Source organism: Rhipicephalus sanguineus, chromosome 9, assembly GCF_013339695.2.
Source record: "Rhipicephalus sanguineus isolate Rsan-2018 chromosome 9, BIME_Rsan_1.4, whole genome shotgun sequence".
Classification (NCBI taxonomy): Eukaryota; Metazoa; Arthropoda; class Arachnida; order Ixodida; family Ixodidae; genus Rhipicephalus; species Rhipicephalus sanguineus.
The window spans coordinates 38,464,809-38,480,896 of record NC_051184.2 but is presented as its reverse complement, the minus strand read 5'-3'; the positions used below and the strand labels follow the sequence as shown (position 1 = coordinate 38,480,896).

The 16,088-nt window shown below is 46.0% G+C and overlaps 1 protein-coding gene across 1 annotated transcript in view; it reads right to left on the bottom strand.

The window, feature by feature from the left end:
* Positions 1 to 16,088, bottom strand: part of LOC119405455 (gamma-aminobutyric acid type B receptor subunit 2-like) — a 541,724-nt gene that overhangs the window by 121,368 nt on the left and 404,268 nt on the right. Inside the window, 1 exon segment of the mRNA XM_049419414.1 lies at positions 5,974 to 6,111. Coding sequence (XP_049275371.1) covers positions 5,974 to 6,093 — 120 coding nt within the window. The 5' untranslated portion in view covers positions 6,094 to 6,111.

Here is a 16,088-nt window from a genome sequence, read left to right as displayed (position 1 = left end):
GTCGCTTGTTTACGGCTTTGAATTATGTACACGACAATGTGGCTGGCAACCAACGTTGTCGATTAGCACCTGCGCTTGCGCACTAAGCGGAAAGCTCATAGTGTGGAAGGAGCAGTGACGAAAAGTTGATGCGGTTGAGCTGTTTGCATTGTGTAGTTTGGCTTGACAAAGACAGCTGCCTCAAACAACAGCGTCCAGTGAAGAAGTCGCCGAGGTATTGCATTTTTCTGTTTCATCAAGCTATCGGCAAGGTAACAGCATAAGACGGGCAGTAGTAGACCGCGAGAAGACTGCATGTAGTATTCCGCAGAATGTTGAAGAACTATCGTTTACTCTGTGGTGGTCTTGCACTTACAGTTCTTTTTATTAAGTAACGGATAAGCCCGAGAAAACACTGGAGGTTGTGAAGTATCGCTTCTAAGGATAAAAATGGCGCTCAAGATGCAAGAGACACGTGAATATACTATTCCAATGCGAATTTATTTTCTGCTACTATAAGCTGAAAAAAAAAAGGTTCAGTTGTGTAAACAGATTTAGGCTACGGAGGTTATACTAATTGATAAATTAGCTTGTGTGGAGGGCACTTCACAGAAGCTGGTACTTCGATTCACCTTCGAAAAGGAAGGAAAAGTACAGAAAGGAACCAAATTGGTTGTGAAATCACTCGTCACATAGCGAGCCGTGTTATAACACGTCACCTATTCGTCTTCGGATAGAAGAGATGTGCACAACTAAGCGCGCTTTCCAAGTTATTCCTTCCTTCCGAGTAGACAGCGACAGACGCGAGCCTGTTGCGCAGAGAGGAATCAGATTCGTTGAACAATATCGCTCGTCATTTAGCGACAGATGCATGTCTCTTTTTCGTCTTAGGGTAGAAGAGATGTAGACTACTAAAGACACTTCCTCAGTTACTTCTCGTATTATGCCTTGCTACCGCGGTCTCGAGCCAGTGCCACCGTATGGAGGTGAACAATAACTTGATCGTGGTACAGCTAGTTCAACATAAGGTGCCGCAATTACTGTTTTCACTCGGCAGCGCTTCAATGGTGAGTTGATGGAAACGTTTCGATATGTCGGGAACATCCCGCGTCGAAGTATCTTTTACTCAAGGGAAGTTGGTGCAAATGCAGTACACAATATTGCGATTTTCATGGACCGCGAATATCAGTGAAAACTTCTTGCATATTAATAAACAATGTGGGCACAAATAGGAACTCCCACGTGTAAGCATGGCAGCTGTTGAAATCTTTTACTAATGTTTATAACTCGAAGTTGATGTTTGCGTAAATGACAGCATGCCCGAAAAACCCACAGACATGTGCGTATGTGAGGAACGTGCTAAATGAAAAATCACACCATCTCCGCTAAAGGGGACCATGAGGCGATGCGAAGCAGCGTTTCGGCATGTCGAGCCCGCGTTTCAGAGGGGAAGTGGAGAGGGGGAGGACAGAGGGAAGGGGAGAGGGGAGGGTAAGTGGGGAGGGAGAAAGTGGAGAGGGGGAGGGAAAGTGGGAGGGGAGGAAAGTGGGAGAGGACGTGTGTGGAGAGGGTTCGCGCATGCGCAGTAGGGGTGGTCACGCCGCACACCACCACCGGATTGAACTCCGCCATAAGATGCTTCGCATCTAATTAAAAAAAACGCGGGAAGTTTGCACTAAGTCGCGTGAAGCTTGCCACAGCGAAGCACGGGCACGTCGCCGCTCGCTGGGCGACCTATTTCTCTATTTCTCTGTAGAGCTGGACGGCCTTCTTTGCTTCTCTTTAGTTTTCTTTATCTTTCTCCCCTCTCTTTATTTCTCTCTCTTCTCTCCGTTCCTTTTTTCTTTTTTGTCTCTGTTCATTTCTATTTCTTTCTTTCTATTTCAATCTCTTTTTCTATTTCCTTCTTTCCTATTTTTGTCTCACTATATTTCTCGTTTGCTTCCTCTTTCTTTCTATCTTTCTCTCTCTCTATTCTTTTCTTTAATTCCCCCATCCTTCTCTTCTTCTACATTTCTTTCTCTCTATTTCTCTTTCTCTCATTCTTCATATGTTGTGCTTTGCCTCTCTCTCCTCAACCTCACATCTCTCCTCCTCAGACTCGCTTACCTTTTCTACCCCATACTGTACAAGGCTACGCTATGTTCTGACAGCGTGCCGGGATAGCTGAGTGGTTAAGACGCTCGCCTTGGGATCGCGGATACGCGGGTTCGAGTGCCGCCGCCTCACGAGGATCTTTTTTCGCCATGATTTTCCCTTTCTTTATATCTTTCTTTCCTTCTGTCTCACTGTTTCTTTCTCTCTTTCTTCCTTCGCCCTCCTCCTCACCCTCACATCTCTGCTTCGCTTTGTGCTTACCCCTTGCTATACGCCGGACAAATCGGCGGAAGTGTTCTGGGAGCGAAGCATAAGATGAAAAAGAGGATGAAGAGAGTGCGTGCCGTTTCATGATGATGATAATCTTGGATCATGATGCAATACGCTAAACTAGAACAGATTCGCCGCTAAAAAAATTTGCCGCCATTTCGCCCAGCCAACGTCAATGTCCAGAAAAGCTGTATCAAACACCGCACATGCTGATGGAAGGGGGCGGGGAGGGTATGTTTTATTATTATTTTAGAGTAATGGTAGCGATTATCGCTGTGTGGTCGCTGTGGTAGACCATGATTGGTTCCGCGGCCATTTTCAGCAAGACGAATTTGTTCCTTTCGTCGAGCATTGTATTCACGCTATTTTTCTGGTGTCTTCAATTTCCATGGTCTACCCGTGGTAGTCTTAGAATGAACTGAATTAGTTGCTAGACGGGTCTTCCTTTTATATAAGAAAGCGGAAAACACGCGCGGGGAGAAGGAAGAACCGTGTGACGTCTTTTGAAGCCCTCATGTGAAGTGCAAAGCAGCTGCAACCTAATCTTTACCGCGAATGCATGTGAAGATGCTCCCATTGTTCACAGGCGCCTCGTCATCCATCATGGGGTTTTGGTGCTTATTTTGTGGTTTTCTTTATTGAAACGAATACTGATCTCTTGCTGTATGCCTGATTGCAAAGAGAGATATGCCGTTTGCCTTCAATTATTAAAATGCCTGGATAGCCGCGTGGTTAAAACGCTTGCCTTCGGATTGTGGGTACGCAGATACTAATCCCGCCACCTCGAGAAAACTTGTTTTTTCGCCAATAATACTTCTATTTCCTCCTCTCTCTTTCTTTCTTTCTCTCACCCTCTTGCTATACGCCGCCCGTCTGTTGTCCAATTTCTGGGGCACATACCCGTTTATGATGATGATAGTTGAATGCTTACGCCACAAAATTTTCCGATCAACGAGAGGTATACAGATTCACTGTTAAATAAAGTCGTGTGACATCAGAAAAAAATATACAGCTAAAGCTCATTTCCTGTGGCAATTAGCGCTCATCTCTTATTTGTTCACCTGACGTGCGAACCTCCTAATCGTCGGGCCTAGTCACGCATTCGGCAGACGAGGTTCTTCTGTGTACAGACAGAGAGGCCTCAAGAGTTAAATTTTCAGATCACGGTCCAAACGCAAAATGGTAAAAAGACATTGTTTAAACATTCAGTTCGCGCCGCACAACCTCTTGAGGGAATCCGCCCATGACCTCCTTATTGACCTGTAGCCAGGGTCAGCTGCAAGCGACGATGAGTCTGTTCTAAGGACTAATATTTGCTTTACGCAATCACTGGCCCCGCGCGAATAGCGAAGCGCACCTCAATGGGGGAACGTGGGATTAACTATGTAAAGTATACATATGTAAAAACGTTCAAAAATTTCCCAGAGTGGCCGAGCTGAAGAATGCAAATCGTGCAAATATAGAGGCGCACACATCGAGCAAACCCAGAAAATTTCTTCAGAAGCCCCGCTGCTGATACCTCTACACATTGCTCTTGCAGCAGCTTTAGTCGATCAACGAAACGAATGTCAGTTAACAAGTAATGTTCAGAATCACGTGTCTGCACCCAACAGTGTGCAAAGGCGGGCACCTGCATCACGCTCCTGCAATATTTGCCCCTGTCAGCGGGCGAAGTCATGCTGTAGGCTTTATTTTTGTAATCGTGACTTTGAGCGTGACGCTGAGAGAAGCGTCAATGTCGCAAAAAGCCCTGATTTTACAAGCAGCTGTTATATTACGTCAAGTAAGGACGTTGTAGGTCTATCATGACCAGAGTTACCGTTAATGGCTACTTTACGTGATATTGGCTACCTTACGACCCCGTCTGGCGATGAAAATTTCAAGTTGGCTCCATAGTTACTTTCAGGCTACTTTTGAAGGTCTGTGTTGACCCATTAAGTGGCCATTTTTCTTTTTATTTGCAGATAAAATAGTCTGTTTCTAAGCTTTTCTCTCGTGTCAGCCGATGCGCGTGGTGCCCTTCTCCACGCCAGCAGGCTGGTGCGCATCGATGTGCCCCAAAACAACGCGCGGCGCGCCTGCAAATACGAAGTGGCGAAGTTGCGTGCATGTTGACAAACGCGTGGTTGGTAGGTTGGCTCACGCTGCCCTCCATCTATGCTGATGCTACGTGTAAGTTTCTAATCTTGATGCGCAGCACGTGTTCTAGTGTGAACTTGATAAAAACAGAAGTCTGCAACAAAATCAAGCTGGGCTGTTCATCTTCAAGCAGATTATACTATCTGTAGCTAGAATGGTATATGCAAACTCTACTAATGAAATTCGGTGTGCGGCTTCAGGTAAAAAAATGCTGCAATGTTTAATGTTCCTACTGACTTGTTGGCTGGAATGTTCGAATATCACTCTGTATCTGGCAAGAACTCTATCAATTTTGCACAAACCAAACACAGGCGCACTGAATTTATTATAAATTATTCACTTATTTGCAACTCATCTGTGGCCTAAAGAACAAGCGAGGGAAAAACAAAACTTGCTCTTATATTTGTGGTCTTGCTTATTCAGAAACGGTATTGTTCATTATACAATAATAAAGACTGCACTCATAATTCCGCTTCTGTTCTATTTGGCTACAAATCTGGCGATAAAACTATAAAAGCGTGGCTACTTTAGCTACTTTTAGCTTGAATTCAGGCTCCTTTTCATATCCACCCAACGGCAACCCTGATCCCGACCCTTTATTCACACGGGGTCGACACGATAAGCTAAACCTGAAACTATGTCTAAAGCATGGATTTCATAGACGTACAAGGAAACGGTGTCGGATTATTAAGCGCCATTCCCCGAGCTTACTCAGCTTCTTCAGGGTTTCGTGGTGTGGTTCGAAGAAAAGGCTGTCCATTTTTTTTTTACAATGTCGGTGCACATTAGTGCCAACATTCCGTGCTTACGTTGATTACATCGGTAGCCAACATACATTCGTTGTCTAGAAAACACTGCGGCAGCATGGACGAGTATGTGGCGCCGGAGCCTTCCTGGCCTCAGAGCTCACCATTGTAGAAGTCTATATAAGCTCTTTTTTTTTTCTTTTTGCAAAACACGAATGCGGCTGATTTAAGCGCCCGACTGTTGCTACGTTGTTCTATGCTTGTGAGTCATCTATACCAATGCCTTCTTTCGCTATTTCCCTCTCTTATTATTCCAGCCCCCGACGTATAGAATGGCAGACTGGACAGAGCTTAGCTAACATCCCTGCCTCCCCTTCGCTTCATTTCTCTTTGCAATGGACAGTGGTTTTTTGTCTGTTAGATGGGTATTGACGTTGTCGTAATGACTTTGTGGCACCTTACGCCATTTTCTCCTGTTAATTTCTTTGATACCCCCCCCCCCACCCTGGTCCCTCTTTCTCCTCTGTTGTGCAATGTAACAAAGTGGAGACGTATTCAGCTTAACTTGGCTGTCTTGCGTTTGCTTCTCTCTCACTCTCTTTCTCTCTTCGTCCCAGCGACGGCTCCCTTTGGGTGTGAGAAGCTGACCGCGAAGCCTGTGTGTGTGCCACCAGCGTTCACAAGAAGCTCGCTCTGCGTAACCTAATCGCTCGAGCAAATGCTTTCGTCGGTGCAAGCTCACCTGTACGAGCTGGAAGAACTGTGACGCCTTGGCGATGGGGTCGGTGACGGCGTTGCATGCTGCGCCGAACAGCACCAGTTTCTTTGGCCGCTTGTCGATCATGTCGAACAGGGCCTTCATGCCCACCGCTGGGTCGCACTGCGCACATAGGAGAAAGAGAATACCCCCGTTAGTCGACGTCTGACGACAGCGTTTTATTGAAAATCACAAAGAGTTCAAAAAAAGAAATTACTGGTCAAAACCAACCCTGACTTTTGTCTTAGTAATGAATATCTGGCGCGAAGGCAACACAAGGACGAATGAGGAGAATACACGTAGCAGTTGCGAGGCTTTTGTCCACGTGTATGCGACACCGTGGGATTGAGATCCAATGAAAACAATCTTATCCAGCAATGACTCCCAATGCTTGCTACTATATGTTTTCCCTTTCCCAAATGAGCAGGCAGGCGTTGTGCGCCTTTAGGTGGCAGTTGTCAGCCTGTTCTCTCCCTATTTCCTCTGTGTTTTCGTGTTTTCTATGTATTCAAACCAAATAAATAAGTAGAAATAAATACCAATTAGCTAACGCGAATCATATTAGTTTAGCCAACATACAACCCTAGCCGAAATTGTCCATCATTTGGCTCACAATAACCAGTATTAACCAGTCCTAACTAATACTAGTAGTATGTGGGTAAATACGGTAGGCCTGGAGGAGTCCACTGCTTACCCTTTTCAAATAGCGAGCGTGAGGGAAGTTGAGGAGGAAGAGGGGTTGGTTGTTTCTACTGATATGCCTTGCTTACGTAATAAGAAAATAGGCAGCCACGTACCGAAGTATGTACTGACAGATGAACTAATTCTTGGGAAAAAAATTGGCCGCGTATCTGCGTGCTACGCTGCAAATGTCGTCGAAAGACGATAGTCTTCTGCCGCTCGTTTTTTTTTTCCTGCTGGCCGTTTCTGCGCCATTACAGCGCAGCCTAAGAAACACTAGGGTCTTTAGAATTACGTATCATGTATTTTCTAGTAAGAAAACACACCACCTAATACTTACGTATTGATGTTGCGCCTCAGATATGCGTAATATTTGCTTTTTGATCGACAATGTTCACAAGTATGAACGCAGCTGCCAGTTCAAGATGGCTGGGCGTTCAGCAAGTGCTTAAACTTTGGCCGGGTGGCTGAATCGTGTCACAGACAGACAGACAGACAGACCAAAATTTCTTCGTTTAAGTTCCCCAAGAAAGATTGTCGTCTTTAAAAAAACTGGGACGCATTAAGCATGTTTCGTTGGCTGTGCGATGAAGCGTAATAAGTTGAAAAAAGGAATTTAAACATACTAGTCTTGATATTACAAGCAAATACCTACGCGCAAAGCGCAACGTTGCTTTAAACCAAGTTAATTTGTGATGCCAGCAATGTCTCTCATCAGTATTCACCAACGTTCGCATTTAATTACAAAGGCAGCATTTGTGCATTCGTACGTTCTTGTACCACACGTACACGCACGTGTTAATATGCCAGATATGCAAATGTTAACAGGGTTCTGGCTCTCCGTCTTCCACGGTTGCAGTGAAGGCTAGGGATTGTTCTAGGTGGCTTCTTAAATGGACCCTTTTGTTTGGACTGCTAATTTTGCGCGGGCCTTTATTGTATGCACCTCCTTGTGAACCGCATGTACTACTTTCATCTTTCGCCAAGCATTTCATCTCCAACATCTCGGACCTTTTTTTGTTCGAACGAGGTAACATGTTTAGCAGGGCTTATTTTTAATATATCTTAAATTTTTCTCCAGACATCTCGCGATTGCGCACGTACAAGATAACATTTTGTGCATTCAAAGTACACGTTTATAATAATAATAATAATAATAATAATAATAATAATAATAATAATAATAATAATAATAATAATAATAATAATAATAATAATAATAATAATCTCCTTTACACGACGCGTGATAAGAACTGCGGACGGTTCATATATGGGAACTAATTCTGAAGAGGCGTGCACAAGATATAATCTTTAGCTCTGAACTAGATAAGTGTATTTTATAGAACAGACTGCCAACATATCTTTTCTTTGACGAGGAAAATGAGTTAGATCAACGAAACTTTTAATGGAAGTAGCATCCGCTGTTCCGCAATCGTTAGTAACAATAAATCGAGCAACGTGAGTTTGACGAGAGTTATTATTTTTACTTATGCCAAGGAAGTATAGGAAGATTAGATACTTTCGTTCTTCCAACAACAAAAATTGTGAAACCAATGAAACGATGGCACGACGTGAAGCAGGGGCGTAGGCAGAATTTTTTTTTTTTTGGGGGGGGGGGGGGGCACCTCCTTGATCTGTAGTGGGGACGAGCAGGCAGATGTGGTCGAGTGTCATTTTCTGCTCTGTATGCTATGGCAAAAAAAAATTTCGGGGGGGGGGGGGCACGGGCCCGGGTGTGCCCTAACGTGGCTACGCCCCTGACGTGAAGCGAATTCGCGCAGCGATGAAGCAATTCACTCGAAAATACCGGATTATTTGTCGTAAAATAAAATTATAATTAACGAGGAAGAGGTTTATGAAGCACCGTGAAAATCCTGTGCAATGAGGTATACAATTGCAGAAAAAAATCCTTTCGGAGCAAGGAGAGATTAAATTGGTAGCAGAGCCTACGCATGGTTCTTTTTTTTTTCGTAACCTTATAAAAGCACTAGAAACTTAAGGCTTAACATTAGAAGATATTGAATTTGTCAAGAAACAGAAAAAAGAAAACTGCATCCTCCACAAAAAAGAAGAGAGAGAGATGAAACCAAAAAAAAAAAATAGAAACTGTCATTTTTTTTTTTTTTTTACTTAAGCGTCCATGTGGCTGCGTGTGCGGGCAAACACTGTCCTGAATCTTGGCTCCACGCCAAGGCGTCGCCTACTTTGCATTTCAGAACACCGCCCCCGTAACTTCACAAACGACGTACGCAGGTTACAACGTTTGGAAACGAGACGATAAACAAACTCGGATTAATTCACAAAACGAAGTTATTCTTGTTTCCATGTTTATAGCGCTGCCATCGAGATGATGACATATGTAGGCTACTTCCAAGTTGTCGCGCGCAATGGACGAACTCCTGGCGTAAACGAGTCCTCCGCTCCTGCCTTTACTTTAAAACGAAAGTCCGCGTTGAATACGACCATTAGACTCACCAACTTTTGTCAGACAGTTCGTAAGAGACCTTGCCTTCTTGTCGCTTCTATATGGCAGCTCGAGCTTGCCATTAATATGTCGCGCCGACAATGAAGAGATTAAGATGTTTTGCGTTCCTATTTTGTTGGCGCGCTTCTTACGTTTTTATGTCAGCTACGGACAAAAAACGCCGGCGGGTCGCAGAACACGGTTAAGCAGTTCCAAGTAAGTGTTTGTCGCGCCGTATGGAAAGCATCAAGCCCCTCTCCTTCCTCTCTTATCTAGGGAGAGGGAAGAGGCGCTGAAGAGGCAGCGAGGGATCCGTATGTTTTCGACGCTGCGTACACTCTATAACAACCCGGATGTCGCTGACGCCCACAAAGAAAGAAGATTGAGCTGCGCCGCCGGTTCGTTTTAGAAAAGGCCGTATGCAAATTCGCAATTAAACCGCTTTTGCGCCGGAAAGACGGCGGCGATGCGCTACATAGCAACACGGTCGACGCGGCGACTTTGTTTATTATTTTTTTACTATTTCCGTTTAACGAATACTGCCGTCGCTTATCTCATGCAGTGTATGCGGGAGTGCTCAGTTTTGTTTCGCAATTTCGACTCGGAACAGCAACAGTTCGCGTTTAAATGCACTCTTCTGCATCACGCCGTTTTTCTTTATTTATTTACCTTTGATTGTTAATACAGCGTTTCTTTGTTTAAAAGCCCTGCACTGGCAAGATCCTTCGTTGCCCTCGAGGCACGAATGAAAGCCGACGCGTCAGCGTGAGTATAATGCTAATGCCTTCGTTTGCAACACACAGTTTAGAAAGCTGCTTGAGTTGCTCAGAGGCGGCAGGCAAATAAAGGCAACTGTGGCGGCGTCGACACGAGTTTTTATTTTGTGTTCAGCAAAATGTTTTTTTTTACAGACTGAATGGGGTGTCAAATGGCGCTGTATAGTAGTTAATCACTAACAACTTAGTTTAGCGAACTATTATCTATAGTTCTATTATCTATTATCTATTATCTATTATCTATAGTACAATGAACTTTGCAAGAACTTTTATCTGAGGAGGCGAAAGTATCCGCCACCGCACAGTAAACTGAACAGGCCTCAGGCATTGACGCTCAGATTCCTGCAGGTCGGGGCATATCCCGGTCCCGCACTCTTGCACAAAATTTACCCAGAAATTCAGACGCCAAACACATGCGCGCTTTGCTCAGACTTTGCCAGCTTAGATCATATGCTCTGGCGGTGCCCTGCGGTGCCCTATGGGATGCTGCGCTACGCAGTACGGATTTCAGGACGCAGCTATGGGCAGTCCAATGGGCCCACGACGTGGCGGACAGGTTAGGCCTATCTGTCCCGACGTGGGAGCGGCCCGCTACGTGCTAGTTCACGCCCCGACGCACCTAAATAAAGTTTTTCCATACCATACCATACCATTGGTTTAACGTGCCTGCCAGCAATATATAGCTGCCAAACGTTGCAGCTGTAGCAGAGTAGCACGAAGAGCACGGACACGACGTTCAAAGCGACCGACGCACTGGCGGAGCATGCGCAAAAGTGTTATCACGTGATCAGGTGGAACGAAGCTGCGATAAAAGCTGAAGAAAGAAGCGTGTAAACGACGCTGCTGCTCGCATCTGTACGTCTGTACTAATACACATCACGTTAGATGCCTTTAATAGGGCAGACGGAAGCATACCTCAAGTTCACAGTGACGTGAACAGCGCGTGAAACACACAAGGACGAATAACCGACGAGGACTAGCGCTGACTTCCAATTGAAATTTATTAACACAAACATGGGAAAACGAGAACAAGATGGCACACGTAATCACTGCTCATTTGAATTGCGCATGACGGCAGACATGGAAAGGGAACCGAGAGACACAAAGAATTAATAAGCAAAAAGCACAAAAAGCGCGAAAAGACATCAAGAAAAGCAACCGGAGTATGTCTACGTTATCGGACCGGATGAACTTAGGTAATTCATTTCTTTGTCGGTGAGGGCGATTAAAGGTTTGCTGATGCAATTGCCTTTAGCGATAGCTGCAGCTTCAATGAATATGCGCGTGCTATCCTGACGATGCCTAAGTAAAATCTGTGTGTTATCAAATGCTGGAGCGCACCCGCATTGTGAACAGTGCATTGCAAGGAAACCTTCTGTCCCTCTGCGTACCTTTTGGTTATGCTCCTGCAAACGTACATTAAGGCACCTGCCCGTCTGGCCGATATAAGTCTGTCCGCATGAGAGTGGAATGCTATGAACAACGCTACTAGAGCAGTTAACGAATTTATCCTTGTGGTTATTTTGCATGCGCTTTCATCGCGCTGTTCTCGTCACTATATGGAATACCAACTAGCCCTGTCACACACCTTACTCAAGTTCACGCCCTATTGTTGCGTCACGAGCTCTGCATTTGACTGAACAAGAACACAATGTCCACTGCATTGTACACAAGAAATCCGTACGGGTTCTGATACGTCACATAATTTTTTTCGGCTTGGTCACTGTTCATAATTTTCTTCGGCAAAGTAGCGCGCAGTAGTATTTTACTACAATAATAAACTTTGTCTGATTGAAGTCTTTCTCACCGTGAGCACCCCCACCCTTCTCCCCTCCCACGCAACCTGTCGTTCACGTAAGTGCCCCCGGTGATCCGTAAACGCCAGGTTTGCCGACGAGCCAAAGAAAATGTGGAGAGAGATGATGTTTCGAGGTTAGGAGAGACACTAGGGTGTTTCAACAGCGCCTACGGTGTTATCGCACTTTCGTGGTCGGCGCGCAACTTTTAAATCTCGAGATACAACGGATGAACACAAAAGAACTATCATCATCATGAACGGGTATGTGCACCAGAAATTGGGCAAATCTCACTACTCAACCCTGTTCCACTAAAAATGAAGAAGGCAAATAAAGACGTAGATAGAAAGAAAGAAAAAGGAAGGGAAGAAAGACAAAAAAGAGAAAGACAGAATCAAAGAAGGAAGGAAACATCTAGCATGAAAAGATAGAGAAGGAGGGAAATCGACAAAAAAAAAAGGAAAGACGAACAGAAAGAGAAAGAAAGAAAGAGTGAGAGAAACCGAAAGAAAAAAAGGAAGAAAAACCGGAAAAAGAAAAAAAAGAAAGAAAAAGAAAGAAAGAAAGAAAGACCGATAATAAAAGAAAGGGAGAGAAGGAACTAAAGAGGAAGCGAGAAAAAATAGAAAGAAAGTAACCAGAGAAAGACAGAGAATCAAAGAAAGAGAGAGAAAATTAACTGAATAGAGAGAGAGAGAGAGAAAAGTAGAAAGAAAGTAACCGGCGTTATCCAGAAGACTTGAAGATCGACCAGCTTCGCAGTGCCAAGCTTTGCGTGACTTAGTGAAGACTTCCCGTGATTTCTTAATCAGCAAAAATTCCATTAGCCACTTTGATAATCTCGTCACCTTACCGCACGCAATGAGTGAACTGCGGGGCTAAAAAAAGTTGTGTAAAAGTTATGTGCTGACCACGACGGTACGGCATTTCCGTACCTACCCTGCCATAAACCGGCACCACTATAACAATCTGCTAATTTCTTTAGCCCATAGGAAGCCCGACACATGCAGCGTCGATTTGGGGAGGGGGAAGGAGGTGAGGGGGAGGTGGAACATAGTTAATATCGTGGAAAGGACAGGTAACGTACTTCACGTATTGGAGATGAGTATTCACGCCATATATACCAAGTGTAAAATTACTTTTCTTTCGACCTTGGCGTCACTTTGAATGGAACTCGTGCAGGCCCCCGCATTTGAGGCGGACGTTCTTGCTCTTTTAGATTGCGGGCAAAGTAAAACTCTCTACGGAGAGCTTTAGTTTGTCCGCGAACTTCTTTGCGTTAGCGTTATAACGGATACCGTAGCCGTAAGCATGAGAGGCCGAATATATGGTACCATCTGGCGGAGTCGAGATTAACCAGGCAAGCAAATGCAGAAATAGTACAATCTCTGCTGGTACAATCTTTCCCTCGTTGAAGATACTAGCGAAGACAAACAAACGTGTCTGTTATTGCGGTTGCACGAAGCGTCACAAGGTGTCGATAGCTTCCGTCCGGTAACCCGGTATTTCGAAAACCCCTTTGCGTACACCGGAATACCGGACGAGATGAAAACCTCCCGTTCTGTCTCCGAAGACGCGAAAGTCTCGACGAAACGCCCGCGCAAAGAACGAGAGTGTGCGAGAAAACAAAAATAAAAAAGAGGGAGAAAGACGGTCCACCATCCCCGTATACGCGGCAGAGGGCTCGGTCGGTCACGGGGCAGCTCACAAAACGATCGAGGCCATTAGGCGATCGGGGCACGCGGGTTCGTGTCTTTGCGGAGGGTGGAAGGAATAGGGCGGTGACGACGGCCCCGGACCGGAGACACCGACGAGTGCCGGTGTGTGGGGATGGGGGGGCAAGCGGCCGGGAAATCGACACCGTCGCAGCAGCAGCGCGGGGGCGCGGTTTGCCATCCCTGGTCGATCAATGAAGAGCTTGCGCCGCTGTTACGCCGCCCCGTGCTACTGTCGCGAGCGGGATGGCAGAGGTTGACGGACGGGGCACGAAGAGTTCGCGGCGTTAAAATAAGCGATTGTTGCGTTCAATATAGTGCACTTGTTTACATTTATGGCCATCATTATCGTCATCAGCCTGCCATGTGTCCACTGCAGAGCGAAGGACTTTCCCAATCACGGTGGTGCCGGGTGGTGGTGTTGCCACAGGCGGGGTTAGCCATGCAGACCTTGGCGGCAATTACTCCGCCTGAGCGACCATGCAGTATGCCTCGCCACCAGACATCGCTTAAACCCGTCTCTCGCGGGAAACGTAAAAGAACACCATTCACTTCGTTGCGAATAATCTGCACCACCTTCCGAGAACACAATCTCTTCACAGCTTCCGTGGGGAAAACCTATTTTCTTCATATTGTCAATTAGTCGCTCTGTTTCGCAGCAAAAGAGCTTACAGGACCAGGTGTAGTAGTCTGTGTCCCCTACTTCTCTCAAACCCATCTTTCGTACTGCAAAAACTGAGACGGAAAACGCATATGCCCGATGTACTTGAAAGTTCGTGTACTGAAACCAAGAACTCCGCTTCACAGCCACATCGCCAGCGCAACGCAAGAGCTGCACACCCACGACGAGGACAATAAGAAAAAAAAAAATGCGCCACAGCGCTCTTCACAGCGTTAGACTGTTTTGTTTGCCCGCTGTGAGGCTGTCCTGTTTATGAGGGGGCCAGGTTCACCTCATGCTGCTAACTGCAGCTTTAATTGCCTGGTCATCCTTGCAATTCAATTGCAAATAATTTCAATTCAATTCAATTCCGTCCTGTCCTTGTGGTGCGTTGATGGGTTGCAATGCTACGCTAAGAAGCCCAAGTTTTCAGTATTTTCAACGCAAGAGGTCCGAACTGGAGGCTCTTTCTGACTAAGCCTCGATTGTCGTGTCCTCCAGCTTGTGTCCACGTTCACGGTGTGTTCTGTGAATATTTAATGTAACATGCGGCTTCGGAGTGCGGTTCCTTGCTACAGTACAGATATGCACAAGGTGACAGGCCATGTATTTGTGCACAGGGCCATGGCCCAGGTCGTGTTTTTTCTTCAGTCAACGCTGACGTAACCACGTCCTACCGGGACAGTATTGCTATTGATTGATTGACTGATTGAGTGATTTTTGGTGGTAACGGAGGGAGTGAGAAAAAGAGTACTGAGAGGGCGGGAATGCTTTAAAGCGACGCGGAGACTACAAGACACCGCGGTAAAGAGCTCCGGCAATTATCGTTCACCTGAGTCTATCAACCATGACTGTTTCTGAAGTTGGCCAACGCGAGAATTGAATTTTAAAGCAGGGCGAGTGCCAAAAGCAGTCAGGTTGCCATAGATACCGACTCTGCCATCAGTATCAAATTTTCGCGTAGGCTGTGACGATATGTTTGCCGTGTCCAGTATTTTTTTTTTTGGCCTGGGAACAATACATTGCAATATTGTGTTCCAGCATTTACCACAACATGAATTCGTCATGGGGCTACCAGTACGGATTCTTAGAAAGTCTCCGCAAGTCTTTACTAAGTCTCCGTTTTAGTAGCGTTTTTTTTAACACGAAAGTGTTTTATGCCGGGGTCCACCAAGTACATCCGTCACGGATATGACGTTGATAAAATGGACGCCAACGAGTGAGAAAGAAAAAAAACCAAGAAAAAGATACCCCACCGCTGGGAATCGAACCCACGACGTTGCGGCCGCGACGGCAAGCGGCCCTACGCTCTACCGACTAAGCCAACTCGGGAGATGCTAGGCACGGCGCGAACGCGCCTTATATCTTTCACACCTCTTTCGCCGGCGGGCGGAGCGGGGCGGTGCCGCCGTCTTGTGAGAGGTGAAAAGAAGTATGCTTCACGATCGACACTTACTAGCGCTTACTCCGAGATTGCACGTGATATCGGAGGTCATGGTTAAAGCGTCTCGATACCAGAGAGGTAGACTGGCCGCGCTGGCGTCGCCGAGGCACCCTTGACGCAGTTACGTTCTTGCCTTTGGATTCGTGTTAGCGTGCGTCGCCTCATCGGAGTAGTGCAGCTGCCACGTGCACGAACGGGAGTTCTCTGCCGCCGACTGGCTTCAATTGCGAGAGCACCGACTAACAAAACTGCTGCAATATGCGTTGCAGAAATGACGCTATTTCGACAGGCGAATGTCGTGCTTTGGTGGAGCGAGAGCAGGGCCTGCGAGACAGATGCCAGCGCGACGCACGCGTTTGCGGCTCAGGCTACGAACCTTTACCTCCCGCGTTGCTGAAGTGCAGTGTGTGTTATGTATGCATGAGCACAGGCGTCGGCTACCCATTACTAGAACGCGCACACCGTGCCGTTTCTCTCCTTAATTGACGACACTTTGGAGAAGCGCATACCGGGTACCAGTGTTGATTATGAGCTTGTTGATATCATCCTTACGCGGGATTCAC